An 18,784-nucleotide genomic window follows, 5' to 3' on the forward strand; every position below is an offset into this window, starting at 1 on the left:
GATTGCTTTCTGCTTTGTGGTTCCTTGGCCTAGAGAGAGCACTGAAATAGAGAAGCTTTTTAAAAATGCATTTTTAGGGGCGCCTGGGTGGCTTAGTCGGTTAAGCGTCCGACTTTCGCTTAGGTCATGATCTCGCGGTTTGTGGGTTCGAGCCCCGCGTCGGGCTCTGTGCTGACTGCCAGCTCAGAGCCTGGAGCCTGTTTCAGTCTGTGACTCCCTCTCTCTCTGACCCTCCCCTGCTCACGCTGTTTCTCTCTCTCTCTCCTAGAAATAAATAAAAATATATTTTTTAAAAAAATGCATTTTTAGAGGTGCCCAGTCAGTTAAGCGTCCAACTCTAGATTTCAGCTCAGGCTCTCACAGTTGATGGAATCAAGCCCCACATCAGGCTGCATGGTGATGGTGCAGAGCCTGATTGGGATGCTCTCTCTTTCCCTCTGCCCCTCTCCTTCCTTCATGCACTCTCTCTTGAAATAAAATTTTAAAAAAAACTTATTTTAACTTATTTTTTAAAAGTTTTTATTTAAATTCCAGTAAATTAACATGCAGTATAATATCAGTTTCAGCAGTTGCACTACTAGGTATTTACCCAGAAGATACAAACATACTGACAGAAGGGCCACATGCACTCCGGGGTTTATAGCAGCATTATCTACAATAGCCAAAATATGGAAAGATCCCAAGTGTCCATTGACAGATGAATGATTTAAGAAGATGTGATGTGTGTATTATATGTGTGTGTGTATGTGTGCGTGTGTATGTATGCATACATACACATATACACGTGCATACATATAATGGAACATTTTGCAGCCATCAAAAAGAATGAAATCTTGACCTTTGCAATGACATGGATGGAACTAGTGTGTATTCTAAGCAAAATAAGTCAGGCAGAGAGAAATTTTATTTTTAAAGTTTCCATTAAAAGGGTTGGACTATAGGTGCATTCTTGGGTTTCACACGGGGGCAAGCATACTCTTATTTTTAGTTCTTAATAAAAGGGCAAGCATAATACAAGGGTCTTTTATTTGTAGCCTTGAAATTCAGCCTACTCTAAACACATTTAAGGGGATTAAGTTATGACTAAAACTCTTCATCAGAACATTTGGAAGCTCTCATCTCTTTATCTCTTTCTCTGATAGAGAAAGGCCTATCTCTGGATAGGCCTGTGTAGGTACTAATTTAGACAAGCTGTTGAATCTTCCTGTCCTTACAAGGTGATGGGGATGGTAGGGAGATGAGCTAGACAGATGTGGGCACTGGGCAAGCCTGTCCTTGATTAGCTTGTTGCTTCATGGCACCTTCCTTCTCTAGTTTGTCCAAGAGGGCCAGACATAGTGCTTTTGGTTTTGTTTTACATATTCTCATATTATAAAATCATAAAGAGAAAAAGAAGATAATCTATTATATGAAATTTTACCAATCAAATATGTTGGGAAGCCCTGGATAACAGTCTCCTGGCCCTTCAGCTTATACTTGAACCTCAGACCAGAGGGTGCTACATGGCTGGCTCTCAGACCTCCAGGGAGGCAAGGCCTGCTGAACCTGAACATGTCGATGGAAACTGGGCTTTGGAGCCACAGCTGCCTTCCGCAGCTGGAGGGAGACTGACAAGAACTAGAAACTGGAAGGAATCCCTTCTTTCCCTCCTCCTCTATGCCAGTAGGAGCTGCTCAGAATTGGGGAGCAAAACAAGCTTAGTGATGGGGCATGGACCGTCCTGGAGAGAAGCATAGAGAATCTGGCTTTAAGTAAGAAGGCAGGCACCTGAGCTTGCCGCTGGTGGCCTTTAGGCCAGGGACAGTTGGCAGCAAGGACACTCCCAAGAAGCAGCCAGTGGGTCAGGAGATGGGACTTCATGGCTGCCCTGAACGTGGCCCTGAGGCCCCTTACCAGTGTGGCTGAGGCAAATTAACATTATCCTTGCTTTCATCCGTCATGATTGACTCAGAACTGAAGGACCACCTCATAGGCAAAAGCTGGGGGAAGTCACTGGAACAGATGTTAGATACATACCAGCGGCTCAGCCACCCTAGGAGGCTTCCATGAGAGAAGGCTAAGGGAGCCTTGCCTGCCCCAGCAATCCATATTAAATGTTCGGGCGGCTGGGTGGGAAAGGCCAGGGAGAGAGATGAAGGGGAAGGAGCAGAGGTGTGGAGGAGGGAGAGGAAATCAAAGCATATACAACCTTGCCCCTAGCTCTCCAGCTGAAGGATCTGTAGAGTGAAAAATAGACGTGTACTGCCTTTGCTGCCCAGCTGCCTGTGTGAACTCCTTGCAGGGATTTCAATGCCAGTAGTAAAGAAGTTTGTTTTGATTTCTTCACTTCACAGAGACCCAGAAACCATGAAACAGTGAGGTGCTATGGAGGGCAGAACCTGGTGCCTGCTGGGAGCCCATGATAAGGGCAGCCTTATTGCAGAGCAGGCCTTCTTCTGTTGAGGAAGGGTGTATTAGAGCCTAGAAACCACTGAAAAGTGGTCTAGAGACCGGAATTGCTCCGCCAGGTTGGCAGTGACCAGATGCGGTGTACGTTTCCTTAGCCCTGTCTGCTCCTGCGTTCTCTGCACTGGCTCTCAGTGCTTGAGTCCTGCCGCATACATACCTCCCTCCTCCTCCAGAAGGGAGCTCTGTAAGGTCAGGGGCCAGACTTTCCTACCCCATTTTCCCCAGCCCTTGACGTTATGTCCAGCACATGAGAACATGCTTAATAAGTGTTGAATGAATGCTGGCTCATTCATTCATTTGTTCATTCATTCATCTACATCAAGAGACACTCCGAGGTTATGATGCATCTTTTTACACCCAATTCCACTCTCCCTAACTGCAAGCTAGCCTTTCAGTCTCTCTGGTATCCCCAGCACTTAGCCCAGGATGTAGTAGGAACTCAGTAAGTGTTGAATGATGAGTCACAAAGATGATGAGTTTTTCTTCAGATCCTTCTCAGCATTTTCAGCAAGAATGGAGCCAAATCTTTCCAAATGGAACACGCAGCAGTCCAAAAGAGGGGGGTAGGAGGCCCCGTGAAGTGAAAGGTGCCAGCAGGCTTGGTCAGCACTGTCCTCAAGATGTCGTCAGACATGTCACCAACAGCCATGGGGAGAGGGGCTGTCATAGTTCCTTCTTCCAGCCACCTCAAGCCTTACTGCTGGGACCCGGTGAGGAAGAGCTGGGAAGATGACTCCGGCCCAGTAGGGGACGTCCAGATCCTGGGGCAGTCTGGTAGACACTTGCCTGGTCAGTGTAGAAGAATCCGAGAAAGCACACTGGGGCCTGGTTCCACGCCCTGAGTTGACCCTCACCAAGGGAGCTTCTGGGAACTCCATAAGAAGTCCAGAGTGTAAATATTGTGCTCGGAGGTCACAAACAAAACCAAGCCAGAAACTGTGGCTTCTGGGGGCTGACAGCCCCATGTAAATTCTACCCAGAGGAGAGAGTGTGGCGGCAGCTTCCTGCGGAATCCCAGCCTCCCTGACCCTTCTGCTGGCAGAAAAGGAGGCCCAGAGGAGGCAGGGAAGGGTGCGAACACCTTAGCACTCGCTGCAGCTCATGTGGATTCCTAACCTCCCTGAGGACCCAGGGCTTCCTTGGACTTGCCTCTCAGCCCTCCTAGAGCAGCTCTGTGCTCTCTGCCCCAGAGAAGATTGGTTCGAGGTGTTTGATTCCTAGCAGTTGACAGGTGAGGACGAGAGCTTTCCCATGAGCATCCCCTGTGAACTCACTCTCTGCACAGGCTGGACGAGGTCAGGACCTGCAGGCCGCCCAGGAGAGCGGGGTTGCAGGAAGGGACCCTTGGCAAGGGATGCGGGACAGATCCCAGTGTGGGCCCAGAGCCTCTGGCAGTGCCGCCTGTTGTCCCACACAGGCCCACCGTCAAGGCCACTGGCCAGAGTTGGGAGCCCGAGGGGGAACACAGTATTCCTTCAGAATGAGATCTTTAGGGCACAAAAATGTCTTTTTCTGTAACCCACGTCCAAAAAAAGTATCTGAGTCACTTTCTATGTCAGGTAAATATCCTCATAAGCGCTTCACTAAAAACTGCTGTATCTTGTGACATTTCCGCAGCTTGTTGCAACATGGACTTCTGTTCCCAGTACAGATGGGATGCCCCGCCTCCCCTGCTCCTGACCTCAGCCTTTCCTGGGGTGGAGCCGGGAGGTCAGGATGGTTTGAGGGCTGGAATTTCGTAGGGCCGTAATGTCTACACAGTGACAAGTCCCCTGGGGCCTCTGATCCCTCTCCCATCAGAGACTGCCGTCCCCAAGACGCACCTTTGGGGACTCTGCCTGATGCCAACAGGGTTGGGAGCCTGGGATACCCGTCTCGTGGGGAGGCCCTGCCTGGTACCTGCTCCTTTCAGGGGCAGCCAGAATCTGTGGTCTGTGGTCCAGTCTGTGGTCCAGTTCTGTCTTCCAGGGGGACACAGAATGAGTCTGATTCTCTTTTCAGGTGACCTTGTGGTCTCATTCCAGACTACACTTTGACTTACCAGCATGCCCACGTGGTGGGGCCCTTCTAGAACTGCCTTGATGTGGTTTCTGTGTGGCTGTGTCTCTTGTCAAACATGGTGCTTGGAGCTGGCCGGCCTCCCTGGAGTCCATACGCACGTGCATATGGCTTTCTCTCACCCTCGAGCTGCACACACATCTCCCACCTGCCATGTGACAGTGACTGCGGCTGCCGTCCTGGGCCAGGTGGCTATGCCTGCCCCATGCTCCTGCAGGGGGAGGAGCAGCTGTGGTGCGGGCAGCTCTGTGCCCCTCCACTTGCCCTTGGCAGAGCCTGGGGCGGGGGGGCTCTAGCATGTGTGGGTTTGAGGGGAGAGTCCTGTGGGGTCTTTTGCATTCCTTTCCCTCCTCTAAACAGGGCCCTTGCTTCATCCTAAGGAAGCGCTGATGCTTCTTTAGCAGAGAAGACCCTGTCCTGAGGCTACAGCCGGCCTCGCCTTATGCTGCCTTCTCGCAGCTCTGAACGACTGCTCCCAGCTGCTGTGGGACACACGGGCTGCTTCCCCCCTCAGGCCAGCCTGCTGGACGGTGACACGTGGACACTGCTGCTGCCCACTACCCCTGCACCTGCCCGTTCTTTCCTGTTTCCCACGCCCCTCCTCACACTGGCACCTAGGAAGTGAGATGCCTTTGCAAAATCCCATTTGTAAACGTTGGAGCCGCGTTTTTCTGAACTAATCCCGGAGCTGTTTGTGTTTCCTGGCAGGCACCAGGCAGCTCGGGTGGTTCAAGACAGCACGAATGAGACCAGCTGTGTGGTCTGCTCCGTGGCCCCCCACTGCACCCCACAGTGCAGCCTGTGCCAGGTTGCGGGAGCAGGGCAGGGGGTGGCCGCTGGGTCCAGCAGCAGCGCTGGAAGATGGAGCACTGGCGACCTGTTTGGTCCCTGATGCCTCCCTCCAGCGCTCAAACCCACCCGCTCCTTGGCACGGAGGTGAGCCAGATAGACCTGCACACGCAGCAAGTGGGAGCAGCAGGTGAGCGCAAGGCCGTCTCTGACAGGCAGACGGATGGTTCCTTCCTCTTCCAGAGGGGCTGGTGGTGCGCTCAGCCCACCGCTGCTGCTGAGAGCTCCCGGAAGAGCAGCCGCCGCTACCACTGAGAGCCTGCTTTTATGCTTCTGTTTCTGCTGAGAAATTTAAGTCAAGTAATTTGCAGCCCTTTATGTAACAACCGCTTTTGGAAAAGAGCATGTCAGACACATCCCTGACATTGTCTTTCAGGTATTCACATGGTTTAGGCACCGCTCTCTTTCTTGTCCTTTCCAGCCCTCTCCGGTACATTTACTTGGAAGTGGTAGGAGGTTGAATATGACTCAAGTGGCTTCCTGCCCTGCTGTCCCATGGCAAAGTCTGGGTGTTCACAGCCAGTAGATGCCAGGGGACTCTTCTCCCAGGCATACCTGTCAATGGCCTTCAGATCCCACAAGCTGGGGAAATGGAGTCCAGATGTAAATACATCTTGCTTGTTCAGGGATTTTGCAACAACTCTTATTTTTAATCACCTATAGCAGAGACTTGGGAGTCTTGTGAATGGGGACTCAGAAGTCCACAACTGTATCTGTGTGTCTTCTGTTTCATCATTATCCATTGTCCACGGACCACGCATGCCCTGGGCCTAGTGCCCTGGGAAGGAGAAGCAGATTCATGGACTCGCAGACCTAGTTCTGCCTCTGGTGTGAAGGAAGAATCTCTTCCGTTGTGCTCAGGCCTCCTTGTCCTGCCTCTTGCTGCCTTCCCTGCAGGAAGAAGCCCTCTGTCTCCTGAGCCTCGCTGGGTTGGGGGCTCCCACTGCCAAAGTGTGCCTCTGCCCCCCTCCCCCCCAGTCTTCCCCTCCACAAAGCCCTACCCTCTGAGGTGCGCAGACACCTCCTTAGATGCTTCTAGGGACAGACTTTTGTATATGCGCAGGCAGCTATCTTCTCCAGACTCTTTGTGTTCCCGTGTAAACGTTGCCAGGTGTGTCAACCCCTGCTCCCGTGATGTGCTCCGAGGCCACCTCTGTCCCATATTTGCATAGTTGGATTAGGAAACAAAAGCCGTGAGGCTCACCTGTTTTATCATAGTGCGATTTCAACTTACTAGTGGCAGCCCATGCTCCCAGCCTCCACGGTTGTTTGAGAATCTTGTCTCTGCTGTTTTCCCTGGGTCTCTGTATTTGCACATTTGGATGATGGAACTGAGGAATCGAGCCTGGAGGGGCAGGTGGAGTGTTCAGGACCCCAGAGTGCACTCTCAGCCTTGAGGGGCACCTGCTCATAGACCGCAGATGAAGGCACACACTGCTCTTGCAGCAAGGAGCAAGGTGGCCTGTCTCAATGCCGGGTACACAGTAGGTGCCTTGTAAATACCAGTAGGGGTGAGCAGTTGTCCAGGCTGTGTGACAGGGAGCCTGACCCGCCCTGTGCACATCCCTTTGTTTGAGGGAAGTGCCTTTCTTGAGCTCTTTTGCTAAGCCATATCCGCCGTGTTACATAGCGTGGTCATGAATTAACAATGAGCAACAGCCTTAATTAGACTGTATTAAAAACACAGGTTAAGGAAGAGAAACTGCTGGGAAATGTGTTCCGATTGTGCAGCCTCTGGCCCCAGTGGCCGGAGTTGGAACGGTGGCATCAATTGCAAGGACCGTTTTCTGGGAAGCAAGCCCCCACCCATTTGGCCCAGAGAGGGAAAATACATGTTTTCTCAGCACTGCCATCTACTTACGCTGTCAGAGTAAGAAAAAGTGGCTTTGGCTTGTTCCTCCGCTTCCTCAGTTTCACATGAGATGATTTTACTTTATGGAAGTGAGTACTTCAGTAAGCTTCTGCCCATGAGGCTTGTACCGGGAGGTAGGAAAGGATGAAAAATGCAGCCTAGGTTGGCTGTATCAGGATGTGAAATTGACCATGAACAACGTGATTTATTAATGACCGCTGTGTGTGTTGGGTAAAACATGCAGACAGCACCCAGCAAACAGCTCTTGCTCAGGAAGCTTCCGGAGGGGGTTTGGAGCCATCCCTTCCTCTGTGTCTGCCTGCTAGATACTTCATGGAGGCTCAGCCCATGACAGAGGCCAAATAACTGTGGCTCTGACAATTTTAATAACAGGGCACTTAGGTATTGGGAGCATGCTCTTTATTTTTATTTTTTAAATTTATGTGTTTCTGAGAGAGAATAAGAGTGTGTGAGCAGGGAAGGGGCAGAGAGAGAGAGAGAATCCCAATCAGGCTACATGCTATCAGCGCAGAGCCCGATGCGGGGCTCGAACCCACAAACCGTGAGCTCATGACCTGAGCCAAAATCAAGAGCTGGAAGCTTAACCGACTGAGTCCCCAAGACGCCTCTGGGACATGCTCTGTAATGGATACAGCCCAAGTGAGGCTCTCAGCAAGACAAAGGATAAACGTGCTCATCACTGCTTCCTTCATCCCCCTTCACAAAAATGGAGAGATTGAGGCTTCTGAAGATGTGTGACCTAGTGATTTAGTGGTGGATGATGCCAGAAAATAGAACCCTGCTGCTTCCCCCTCCCTGCTCCTTCCCCCTCCCTGCTCCTACCTTGGGTACCATGAGCAGAGGATTTAAGGAGAGGGACTGGGCCAGGAAGCAGGTGCCCTGTGTGGGCTTTTTCTGTCACATGGCCCAAGTTACTGCTTTGGGAGCTTAGATAGCCAAGTGGACTCTCTGTCCCAGTTTGGCCTGATGACCAATTAGTTGTTACACCTTGGGAAAGTTCCTCTACTTCTCTGAGCTTAGTTTCCTTTTTCTATAAAGAAGGGCTAATAAAACTTGTCTGGTAAGGAGGCTGTGACAATGTAGAGTGTGCCCAGCCAGGTACCTGATAATATATAAACTCCATAACTGTGTCCTCTGCTCTGTGAAGGAGCCCAGTCAATTCATGAACAACTCTGTCAGTAGAAAGTTTTTCTCGCAATTTTCTATGGAAATTAGTGACTTCCAGAGTGTGGTTCTTGGGCCAGCAGCATCCACCTGAGCTGGGAATGTATTAGAAATGCAAATCTCAGGCCCGCCCCAGGCCCCCTGGATCAGAGCCCTGTTTCCTCTTTTCACGTGTCCTCCAGGTGCTGACACGGGCTCATGTTAGAAAACCAGTGCCCTAGGATTGCGTGCTTTAGTTCCATGAACAGATTAGAACCATCCACTCTTTCCTTTCTCATGAAAGGATGTGAAAGAGGCAGCTGAGCATGTTTTAGAAAAACTCTAAGACCTCAAAACCTGGGTTTGAGACCCAGGTTTGTAAAGTATATGGAGGTAAGAACTTGTTATTTAGCCCTCATGTGGCATGAGCCTGTTCTTCAGCCCTTCCACCCCTCTCCCCATGGGTTTGCAAACGGACCCGGCAATTCACAGGCTTCGAAGCCTGGGCAGCTTTGCGCTTGCTGTATATCCTTCGATAAAGTAGTCCTCTGATGGGAAAAGGTTCCTGCCCTATAGCTTTATTAAGGTTTCAGCTCTAAATTTAGCTGTGAAGGAAGGTCTGCAGGCTCAGGACTGTTTGACGAATGGGCTCCACATGACCTCCGGGCTGGGACTACTGGAGTAAATAAGATTTAAATAAAGCTACCCAGGCACCTTATCATTTACCCCCATCAGGCCTGAATATTGTTAAAAATAAAGTGCTGTCAGGAGCTAGCTCTTTTAACAAAGGCAACAGCGCACGAAGTTATTGTGAATAATGAATGAAATGGCAGCAGTGAAGCCCGCAGGGTGGTGCACAGTGCACCAGGGTGCAGGGGCACTGGTCCTTCTCAGGCTCCGAGCCGGCACCCGCAGACCAGAGTCTGCTGCCTGAGCTAGTTCTCTAAGGGGACTGACACCCTACCTCTGCTGGCCTTGGAGTTGATGTCACCAAAGCAGAATATACATACAGGGTGGGGAGCTGGTGTTCAAAATCTCTCACAAATTTATGGCATGGGCACGGACCCATCAGTCCGAAGAGACTGACCCCATGTGGCTGGAGCAAGTCCCAGGAGTTTACTTCTATTGTTGTGTTATCAGAGAATGGTCATGAGGGAACGGCTGGGACCGTGGCATTTACTAACTAGTAGGGTAGTGAATCATCAGCCTGGTAATGCTAGGTAGAGTCCCTGAGGTGTACTAGCTCAATGTCTGTCCCGAGGGTACCATGTGAGGCAGTGCTCAGGGTCAATGAGAGAATCTATTCTTTGGCCCCCAAATCCATTAGTCACTGAGTCCTATGACTTTTCTTTTCTGCAGTGTTTCCTGGAATCACCTCTTAATTCCATTTCCCCATTGGATATTCTTCTTTGAGCCTACTCCTTCACGAAGGCTGTCTGTGGAGGTTGAAATTCATCAGCCTCCTATCTGTCTTCACCAGGATGGCAGTGCGGGCTCTGACATGCACGTGCATCCCCAGGGATATGGTTGGGTCTGTTGGTGGCATTTAATAATCATAACACGTCCTTCACATTTGCAGGCATACGTTTCAACCAAGAGGAGTTTGGGGAGGTGAGACTTGTTTCCTTTGTAGCCCAAAGGCTCTTCGGAATAATGGGAACCTCCTCTCTCTCAGAACGGTTTTGAGTCACTGAGTGACAATTCTGCTCCATGGGACCAGAGGGATCCAAGTGCCGAGCTGAGAGTGTTCATTAACCCCAAGGAGAACTGTGACCCAGCAAGGTGACAGCTGAGAGGTGGATGAACAAGAAAGTCCATGGGCAACAGGGCATCAGAGCCTCTGGCTAGAGAACTTGCCTGGGTGGATAGGAGGAGGAAGCTAGGCCATTGCTAATGGTAAATGACAATGATAATTATAGATAAAAATTAAAGGACAGGCTGAAATCCTTCAGACATTCCTCTAAATAGGATGGATAGGCTTGTGATGTGGACTCTGGGTGAGGCAGTGTGGCTTCAAGCAGGAATATTGGTATGGGTTAATGATTTCTATCTTGGAGTGTTGTATGGATTCACTAAGACTGTATTCTTTGTAAACTGTGTAGTAGATTGCATATTCTTTATAAACTACTCACACAACAACAGAGTATGGTGCTGGCTGACTGGGAGGAAGGGCAGGAAAAAGGCTTCCATGCAAAGTTTGTTCATATGCTGGTCACCAAGTCATTTTCTTCTAAAAATGGTTAGCAGTAGGATGTGGCCTTTGAAAAAGCCCTGTTAGAGCCTAGATGGTGGTCACAGGCTTAGGAGTGTTGCCCAAACTGACAGCTGAGTGAGCCTTTGATGGGGTAATTGATAGCTCATACACAATTCAGCAACTCAATTAACTCCTCTCCCATTAGGAAGGATTGATTTCTTCCCTGGGATAGGGATTTGTGCTGATTCAGCTGCTGAGTGTGTCTGCATAGTTAAGAAAAAGCTCTTAGTGTTCTCCTCCCACTCAGAGGGCCCAGTGGAAGAAAGCATGATTAGTGGAGCCCGCTGCTCAGTCCTCCACACGGCTTGTCCTGCCCCTAAGGAGATGAAGCGCTGAAGACCATCATCATTTCAAAAGTGAATTGTATCTTCTTGCATCTGCATCTTTTGTTTGAATACCTTAGGGCAGATACAAGCAACAGCAGAATACCGCAAGTCTGTGATTCGCTCATGTTCCAGCGTTACCTTGTTTTTTTAAAAGTTCTGAACTTTTTTTACCACTTTGAAATTGAGAAATAATCTATGCACAGCAAAATATATCCATTTAAGGTATTTTTCAGTTATATATACCCTTGAAAACATTCCCATAATCAAGATGCAGAACATTTTCATCATCCCCAAAGAGTCCTACTGCCCCATTTGTAATCTGTTCCTCCTTCTGCCCTGGCCCCTGACAACCACTAACGAGCTTTTTGTTCCTCTAAATCAGTTTTCATTTTTCCATATTATTCCATAATACTGTATATATTATTTTGTCAGTGGCTTCTTTCACAAGAAATTTTTTATTGTGGTGAATTATATATAACAGTTTAGCATTTTAGCCATTTTTAAGTGTGGGGTTCACTGGTATCAAGCACATTCACGCTGCTGTGCACATATCACCACTGTCCATCTCTAGAACTTTTTTAATCTTGCACAACTGAAACTATAGCACCATAAAACAATAACTCCAATAAGTCCCCCAGCTCCTGGCAGCTGCCATTCTACTTTTGGTCTCTAGGAATCTGAATACTCTAGATACCTCGCATATAGTGTTTGTCCTTTTGCATCTAGCTTATTTCATTTAGCATACTCTTCAGGGTTCACCCATATTGTAGCCTATGACAGGGTTTCCTTGTGAAGGCTAACATTCCGTTTATGTATGGGCAACATTTTGTTTATTCATCTGCGAGGGGACCCTTGGGTGTTTCCACCTTTTGGTTGTTGTCGTAATGCTCCTGGGAACACAAGTACACAAATATCTCTTCCGGTTCTTTGAATTCTTTGGGTATGTATGTGATAATTCTGTGTTTAATTTTTGAGGAACTTCCCTGCTGTTTTCCACAGTGGCTGCAATCATTTTACAACGTTACCTTTTAAACAAAGGTGTTCATTAGACTTGCTTCTTGTTCTGATTATCCCACCACTTTCCAGAAAACCAAATTGATATATTCTTTGACTTCTCACAGCCCTACGTGATGATGGTCTTTTCCTTCACTATTCTGAGCTTCGGCCCTTCCAGTCTTTTCAGACTGATGTAATTGCTCAGAAAATTGCTCAGCCATAATAACCTCAAGTAAAATTACACTGCTTGCTTCCTTTTAGCTATAGACATTTCCCTGTATCCTACTTATTCTCATTAGCTGTAGTTCTTCCACAACTCACCAATGTCCTATTAACAATATCATGATGCAACCACCTACATCCTATTAACTCTATTATACCACCTACATTGATCTTCTTCATTGAATCTGTTGTGCTATATATCCTACTTATATGCATGATCTGTCAAGTAATCTGCCCTATTTAACTGTATTACCCAATCTTTTGCAACTGTTACCTGACTTGTTGGCATCCTGTTTGTAATATCTCCAGTGCTGCCTAGTAGTCATCTGTTAGAACTATTCAGCTGTTCAGATCTTAACAAGTCCAAATATCAAAAACCCACTGGGACACATCATTGATTCTGGAAGCTTAGCCATAAATATGCTGATTGTTCAGGGGGTTTTGGCCTTAAAGTGCTTTCTTTTTTTTTTTTTTTTTTTAATAGTTTATTGTCAAATTAGTTTCCACATAACACTCAGTGCTCATCCCCACAAGTGTTTTCTTAAGAAGGGTCTTTTCCCGAGGTGCCTGAGTGGCTCAGTTGGTTAAGTGTCCGACTTCAGCTCAGGTCATGATCTTACGGACTGTGAATTTGAGCCTCACATCAGGCTCTTTGCTGACAACTCAGAGCCTGGAGTCTGTTTCGTTCTGTGTCTCCCTCTCTCTCTGCAACACCCCCCCCAGTCCCCACTTGTGCCCCATTTCTCTTGCTCTCAAAAATAAATAAAACATTTAAAATTGTGTTTAAAAAAGGATCTTTTCCTTTGACCAATATCATACTTCCCATCAGGCTTTATGAGCCACATTAATGGTGTGTGTGTGTGCTTTGTGTGTGTCTGTGTGCGTGTGTGTATGTCTGTAAGTCTTTGTATACATGCACAGGGTTGGGGATGTGGGGATATAGGAGTTGACCAGACACTTTGGCTTGGTAATCCTGGTGAGAAGGGTGAGCCTGGAAGGAGAACACAGAGTGGGGAAAGGCCAGGGAGAGTGAGGGCTGCAGGATGAGATCTGTGTTTATTTGGCAGAACAGAACCCTTGTAGACGCCATCTTTTTTGTTAATGGATGAAAAGCCTGGATAACTGCATCATAGCAACCTTTGAACATTGCCATAATGCCAGCCCATCCCAGTTTCTTATTCTGTGATCATCTGAGCGCTGATAAAGAGGAGGCTCTGCCCCAAGCAGCCCCCAACACTTGGATCACATCAGTACTGGCTTAGCAGCTGCCACAGTCAAAGACCCTGTGCCTATAGGCACCGTGCAGAGCGTGACGTTGATGTCTGATGTCTAGGAGAGGGCCAGGAACGCACCAGATGCTCATGAAATGCTGGCTGAATACTGTGGAAGGGTGACTTGTGGAATCTGTCTTCTCCTTACCGTCACATATCTTATTCCTGAGATCAGGAAAAGGTAAGAGGTCCTTGGCCGCCATCCAGTGTACACTGGGGCTACTATCTGTAGGAACACTCATGTTAAAAGGCCAGCAAGCTATGTGTGCATAACAGCTTCATACACTTTACTTCTCAGACTTCTCAGGGGGTCCTATAGTAATTCTTTGCATTTTTGAAATTCTTTTTTTTTTTTTTAATGTTTATTATTTTGAGAGAGAGCACATGAGCGAGCATGTGTGATCAGGGGAGGAGCAAAGAGAGAGGGAGAGAGAGAGAGAATCCCAAGCAGGCTCCACGCTGTCAGCACAGATCCTGATGTGGGGCTTGATCCCACAAACTGTGAAACACGACGTGAGCTAAAATCAGCAGTCTGATATTTAACCGAGCCACCTAGGTGCCCCTAGAAACACTTATTTTTTTTTATGTTTTATTTTTTTAATATGTATTTATTTTGAGAGAGAGAGTGCAGGCAGACGAGGGGGAGAGAGAGAATCCCAAGTAGGCTCCATAGAAACACTTTTTAAAAGCACTATTAAATCTGTGATCTTGTTTTATTTCATGTGCTTCTGTTTATTTTTGACTTCTCATTGTGTAGATGGAGAAACGGAAACCCTCCTAGGGTCTGTGTAGTAGAGTCAGGATTACAAGTCTCCTAACTGCCATCTGTTTGCCTCTGCAAATGGTATACAGTTAATGCTAGAGGGGATTTTCAAGGCTCGACTGTGGTCCATACTGAACACGTGTATACCTCACTTCTGGGCAGTGTTAGGGCTGGTCTTCCTTATGATTCTGTGTGCTGGCCAGGAGGTTTCACAGGGATGAGCCTTCACAGCCATGGGGCCAAGCACAGCTGTCCAATGTCTTAGGCTCAGCTTTGTGTAAGTAAAACATCCCCATTCTCCCACCTCTATAACCAGCCTCTGGGTTCTGTGTTTACCAAACACCTGCCAGTGTGTCACCCTAAACACAGCTGAAGTCTGGGGCTGCTTCCTGGGCCTGAGGCTCCCTCCCTCATTTCTGCTCCCCAAGCCCACTGAGGAGCAGATGTCGACAGGACCCCTGGCATCTGTGTCTGGGCCACAGAGGTGGGAGATCAGAGGGCCTCATGGCAGGATGGGTCTATTTTGAAGTTTGAAAACATACCTGGCTCTACTGGGCTGAATAGTGCCCCCCAAATTCATGTCCATCTGGACCCTCAGAATGTGACTTCATTTGGAAATAGGTGTTTTGCTGACATAACTAGTTGAGTGTCTTGAGAAGAAATCCTCCTGGATTTAGAGTGGGCCCGAAACCCAATGACTGGCTTCCTTATAAGAAGAGAGGACACAGAGGTACATAGGGGAGAAGGACATATGAAGACAGAGACAGAGATTGAAGGTATGTTGCCAAAAGCCAAGGAATGTCTGGGGTCACTGGAAGCTGGAAGAGGTAAGGGAGCAGTGTCCCTTAGAACCTTTAGAGAGAGGTGGCCTACAACATCTTGATTTCAGACTTTCAGCGTCTAGAAGTATTAGAGAATGAGTTTCTGTTGTTTGAAGCCAAGTTTGTGGTCACATGTTCCAGCAGCCACAGGAAACAAACACACTCACTGGCTGAGTAGCAGACAGGAGGTGGTGCTGTAGTGCTGGTCGTAGAGCCAGGCTCTTGCGAATCCTCTGCTCCCCTCACTTTTCTTTCCTTGAGGGCCTAGGAGAATTCTTGTGCCAAGCTAGTCTAAGAAGCAGGTTGAAAACGAGTTCAGAGGAGGACAAGGGCTAGACTTCTGTTGTCACTCTACTCTTGGTGGAGAAAGACTTCTGTGCCCTCTCTCCAGCATTATTGCTTCCTCTCCTTAGTGCCCACCATAGTGCACCATGCAGGCCTTTACATCATTTCACACATTCCTTCCTTATGTGTTAGTCAACTTGGGCCACCATAACAAAATCCAGGGACTGGGTAGCTTAAACAAGAGGCTTTATTTCTCATAGTTCCAGAGACTGGAGAAGTCCAAGATCAAGGTGCCAACTGATTTGGTTCCTGGAGAAGATCATCTTCTTGACTTCTAGATGGCTACCTTCTCACTGTGCAGAGAGTGTCTCTTCTTATCAGGGCACTAATCCCATCATGATGGCCCCACCCTCATGATCTGACCTCAACCCAGTTACCTCCCAAAAGCCCCACCTCCAAATACACACTGGGGGTTACGGCTTCAACATATGAATTGGAGGGGTCGGGGTGGGGGACACAGTCCATGGCATCTTCTAAAGACTCTTAATAAAGTTGCTCTATCCTTTTAGTTTTACATTTGAGATTTATTAGGTTGCTCAAGATCACATAGGTGGCAAGTAGCAGAGCCAAGATTAGAACTGATGTCTAATTTCATTTCATAGTCTGCACATTTAACCACTATGCTGTACTAATTGAACTTAATAATAATAGCCGACTTTTGACATGGTAGGAGTCCGTGCAGAGTAGCAGGACCATCCGGGACTCCCCCCTGCAGCCTCCTTACTTCTGTCCTTACCCTGCCTCCCCCTCCCTGTGCAGGAACCACAGTCCTGTGATCCCTGTTCCTGGGGTGGCCTGTGATACACTGCTGGTAGTCTCTCTGGCAGCTTATCTCTGTCCCTTTCCATCTGACAAACTCTTGCTTACCCCACACAGCCCAGTTGAAATGTGCTCTGTATACATCATTACCTAGCACACCAGTATATGGCTCGTAAATCCCAGTAGTGTGTGGATCTCTTTCCTGAGCTGGAGTGGGGTCACCTATTTTGGCATCTCGTACCTTCCACAGCACCTCTGGATCTCCAGAGTTCCCAAGGAATATTTGAGTAAGTTAAACATGTAGAAGGCATGGAGATAATTAAGTAAGAAGTACTCAGCAGAAAGGGTGGTTAATTGAAAAGGAGGAGGGAAAGGAGGAGGAGAAGAGGAAAGAAAAGAACATCAGATATTCTAAGACAAGTACTTATAGAAGGAACCACTAAAAGCTTTGAGTTTTGAAAGCAAATGTTTAATTTAGGCTCTCCCTTCTGTGTGCTTACAGATGGCATTCAGTTCAATATAACGGCCAATCTATATTTTGAGATTTACTGTGGGTCTTGTGGACTTTTCTTCTTTTTTTGATTATTAACTATTTTAGTTTTCTAAATATGTATTCTTTAAAAGCTTGTCCTATTTCTAAATATAATTTCCATTTGAGATTGTGCACTCTTCATTTTATGCTGACCCCAGTGGGAATGTAGGGTTCAACTTGTTGGCATTCCAGTTAGAGCATACTTTCTTGGAGGTGTGTGTCTGAATGTGTCAACCGAGGCCCATGTTGTTTCCTGGGTTGTCCCCCAAAGGGGGACAGTTTGCATCTGTGGGAGGTTCCACCCCAGGCATTTCTAACTGCTCTTCCATCTCTGTCTTCCTCCTGCAGGCTGGCCGTACGTGACGCTCTCTGTCCTGGGATTCCTGTACTGCTACTCCCATGTGGGCATTGCCTGGTCCCGGACATACTCCGTGGACTAAAGCTGACCGGCCCACGCCAGCCCTTACTGCTGGCCTCCGAGGCAAATGGTGCTTCACCCTGACCTTGCACACCAAGATCACCTCCGAGGGACCAGTGCTTGTTTGATCTGTTCATCTTTTGTTGAAGTTACCTCACTCCAAGACTGGAAGCTGGAGCTCTCATAGAAAATTGACAACCAGAGAGGCTTCTAACTTTGGGGACCCAGAGCTCCTCTCCCCTTGTCATATTCCTGCTGAGTAAGCAAGGGTCCAGAGCAGGAGTATCTCGCTCAGCTGTACATGCTGACATTGTGCTCTAGAACCCAGTCCCGGTGGCCCTTTGGGTTCTTTCTACTTTACCAAGAATTAAATGCAATAGACATTTCTCGATTACAGCACAGAAATCCTGATAGTGGTAAGTCCTGTTCTCCACTGAGTGTACTTCTGAAGCATTTTGGTAACACGTGAGTGACCTCTTCCCCATGTCCTGTGATGTGGTCTCTCAAACCAGCACTGGGGGCGAGTTTCACACTTCAGCTCCCCAGCAGGGAGGGAACAACACCACAGCCCTGTTTCTAATTGCCCAATCAAGGAACATACAACATGTCCTGTGGTTTCCAAGGGGTCAGTACCTAAGGAGACCTGTTATTTGAACACTGTCCAGGTGATTGTGCCCTAGATTTACAGAGAAGGATAAATATGGCAGTTCCTCTAGCAGACGGTTAATCTTCATTTCCCAGTATAGAAGCAGAATTAAGAAACCAGGGGATAACACGTCCACAGACTAGTGCTATCAGGCAAGTGACAGAGGGTAAGGATGGTTACCGTCATCTTTTCTACTCTCCGTGCAAGTCAGCTCCAGCAGTCATCTTCCTGCGCAGTGGTTGGCACTCAGTAGTTCACATTGTTTTGTTTTGTTTCAAATAAAATGGAGCCTTTTCTATCACACTGATAATTTACATAGTTGTAGAATCATTTTGAATTTTTTTTGAGGAAAATGCTTAAATTCTAAACACGCATAACTCTTAACTGTTCACTCTTTTGGAAAGCACATGACAGACCACTGACCCAAGTAGTAGATAATTCTGAATATGTCTGGCTTCAGAGGGTGGTGGTGGTGGTGGTTTTGAGAGAGCAGATGCTGAGTGGTAAAGAAGCTTTGAGGTTTCAATCCATTGTGTACCTCATTATGGGTAAACTTAATATATATCTCAAACACGTGAATTAAATTGTTATTGAATGAAAGGTTCTCTTGGACCTGGTCTGGCCACATATCTCATATTTGTTATCTACTGTGGTCCTTCTGTCCTAGCTGTGGTTTTAACTCAATGAGATACTCCTAGACTGCAGGACTGGCCATCTTGCTGACATCCTTTCTTCCTAGCCATTCTGCCTGGAAGAGCAGATGTGGAGCGGATGGCGTGGAGTGGGTACACCCTGTGTTGGCCTCTGCAAGGAACAGACCCAGAGGGGCAGGCAGGCTGGTAGCAGTGGCCTCAGCAACTGACTTGGTAAATGAGAGGGAGGTCCAGGTAGGTGATTCCAAGGTGCTGGGGCTGGGAAGAGTGAGCACTCAAATGATTATAGTACATCATGGACCAATACTAGTTTAGGAACTGTGGTCAGTCACAGGGAGTTTGGCTGAAGTTCACATGGAAGGAAAGGGCTGGCTAAGGAAATACAGGAATATGAAGATGATTGTAGG

General features: G+C 47.8%; 1 protein-coding gene across 4 annotated transcripts in view; it reads left to right on the plus strand.

Moving 5' to 3' along the window:
* HHAT (hedgehog acyltransferase) overlaps positions 1-18,336 on the plus strand; it is a 309,652-nt gene extending 291,316 nt beyond the window's left edge. For 3 of the 4 annotated variants that reach the window (XM_077763160.1, XM_077763159.1, XM_077763162.1), the window contains one exon: positions 17,009-18,336. In XM_077763160.1, the coding sequence (XP_077619286.1) occupies positions 17,009-17,100 (92 nt within the window). In that variant the 3' untranslated portion in view covers positions 17,101-18,336. The remainder of the gene's footprint in view (positions 1-17,008) is intronic. The other variant, XM_077763161.1, reaches the window with a different exon arrangement.
* Positions 18,337-18,784: the final 448 nt, after the last annotated feature.

Source organism: Crocuta crocuta, unplaced genomic scaffold (genome assembly GCF_008692635.1).
Source record: "Crocuta crocuta isolate KB4526 unplaced genomic scaffold, BGI_CrCroc_1.0 scaffold3, whole genome shotgun sequence".
NCBI classification, from domain to species: domain Eukaryota; kingdom Metazoa; phylum Chordata; class Mammalia; order Carnivora; family Hyaenidae; genus Crocuta; species Crocuta crocuta.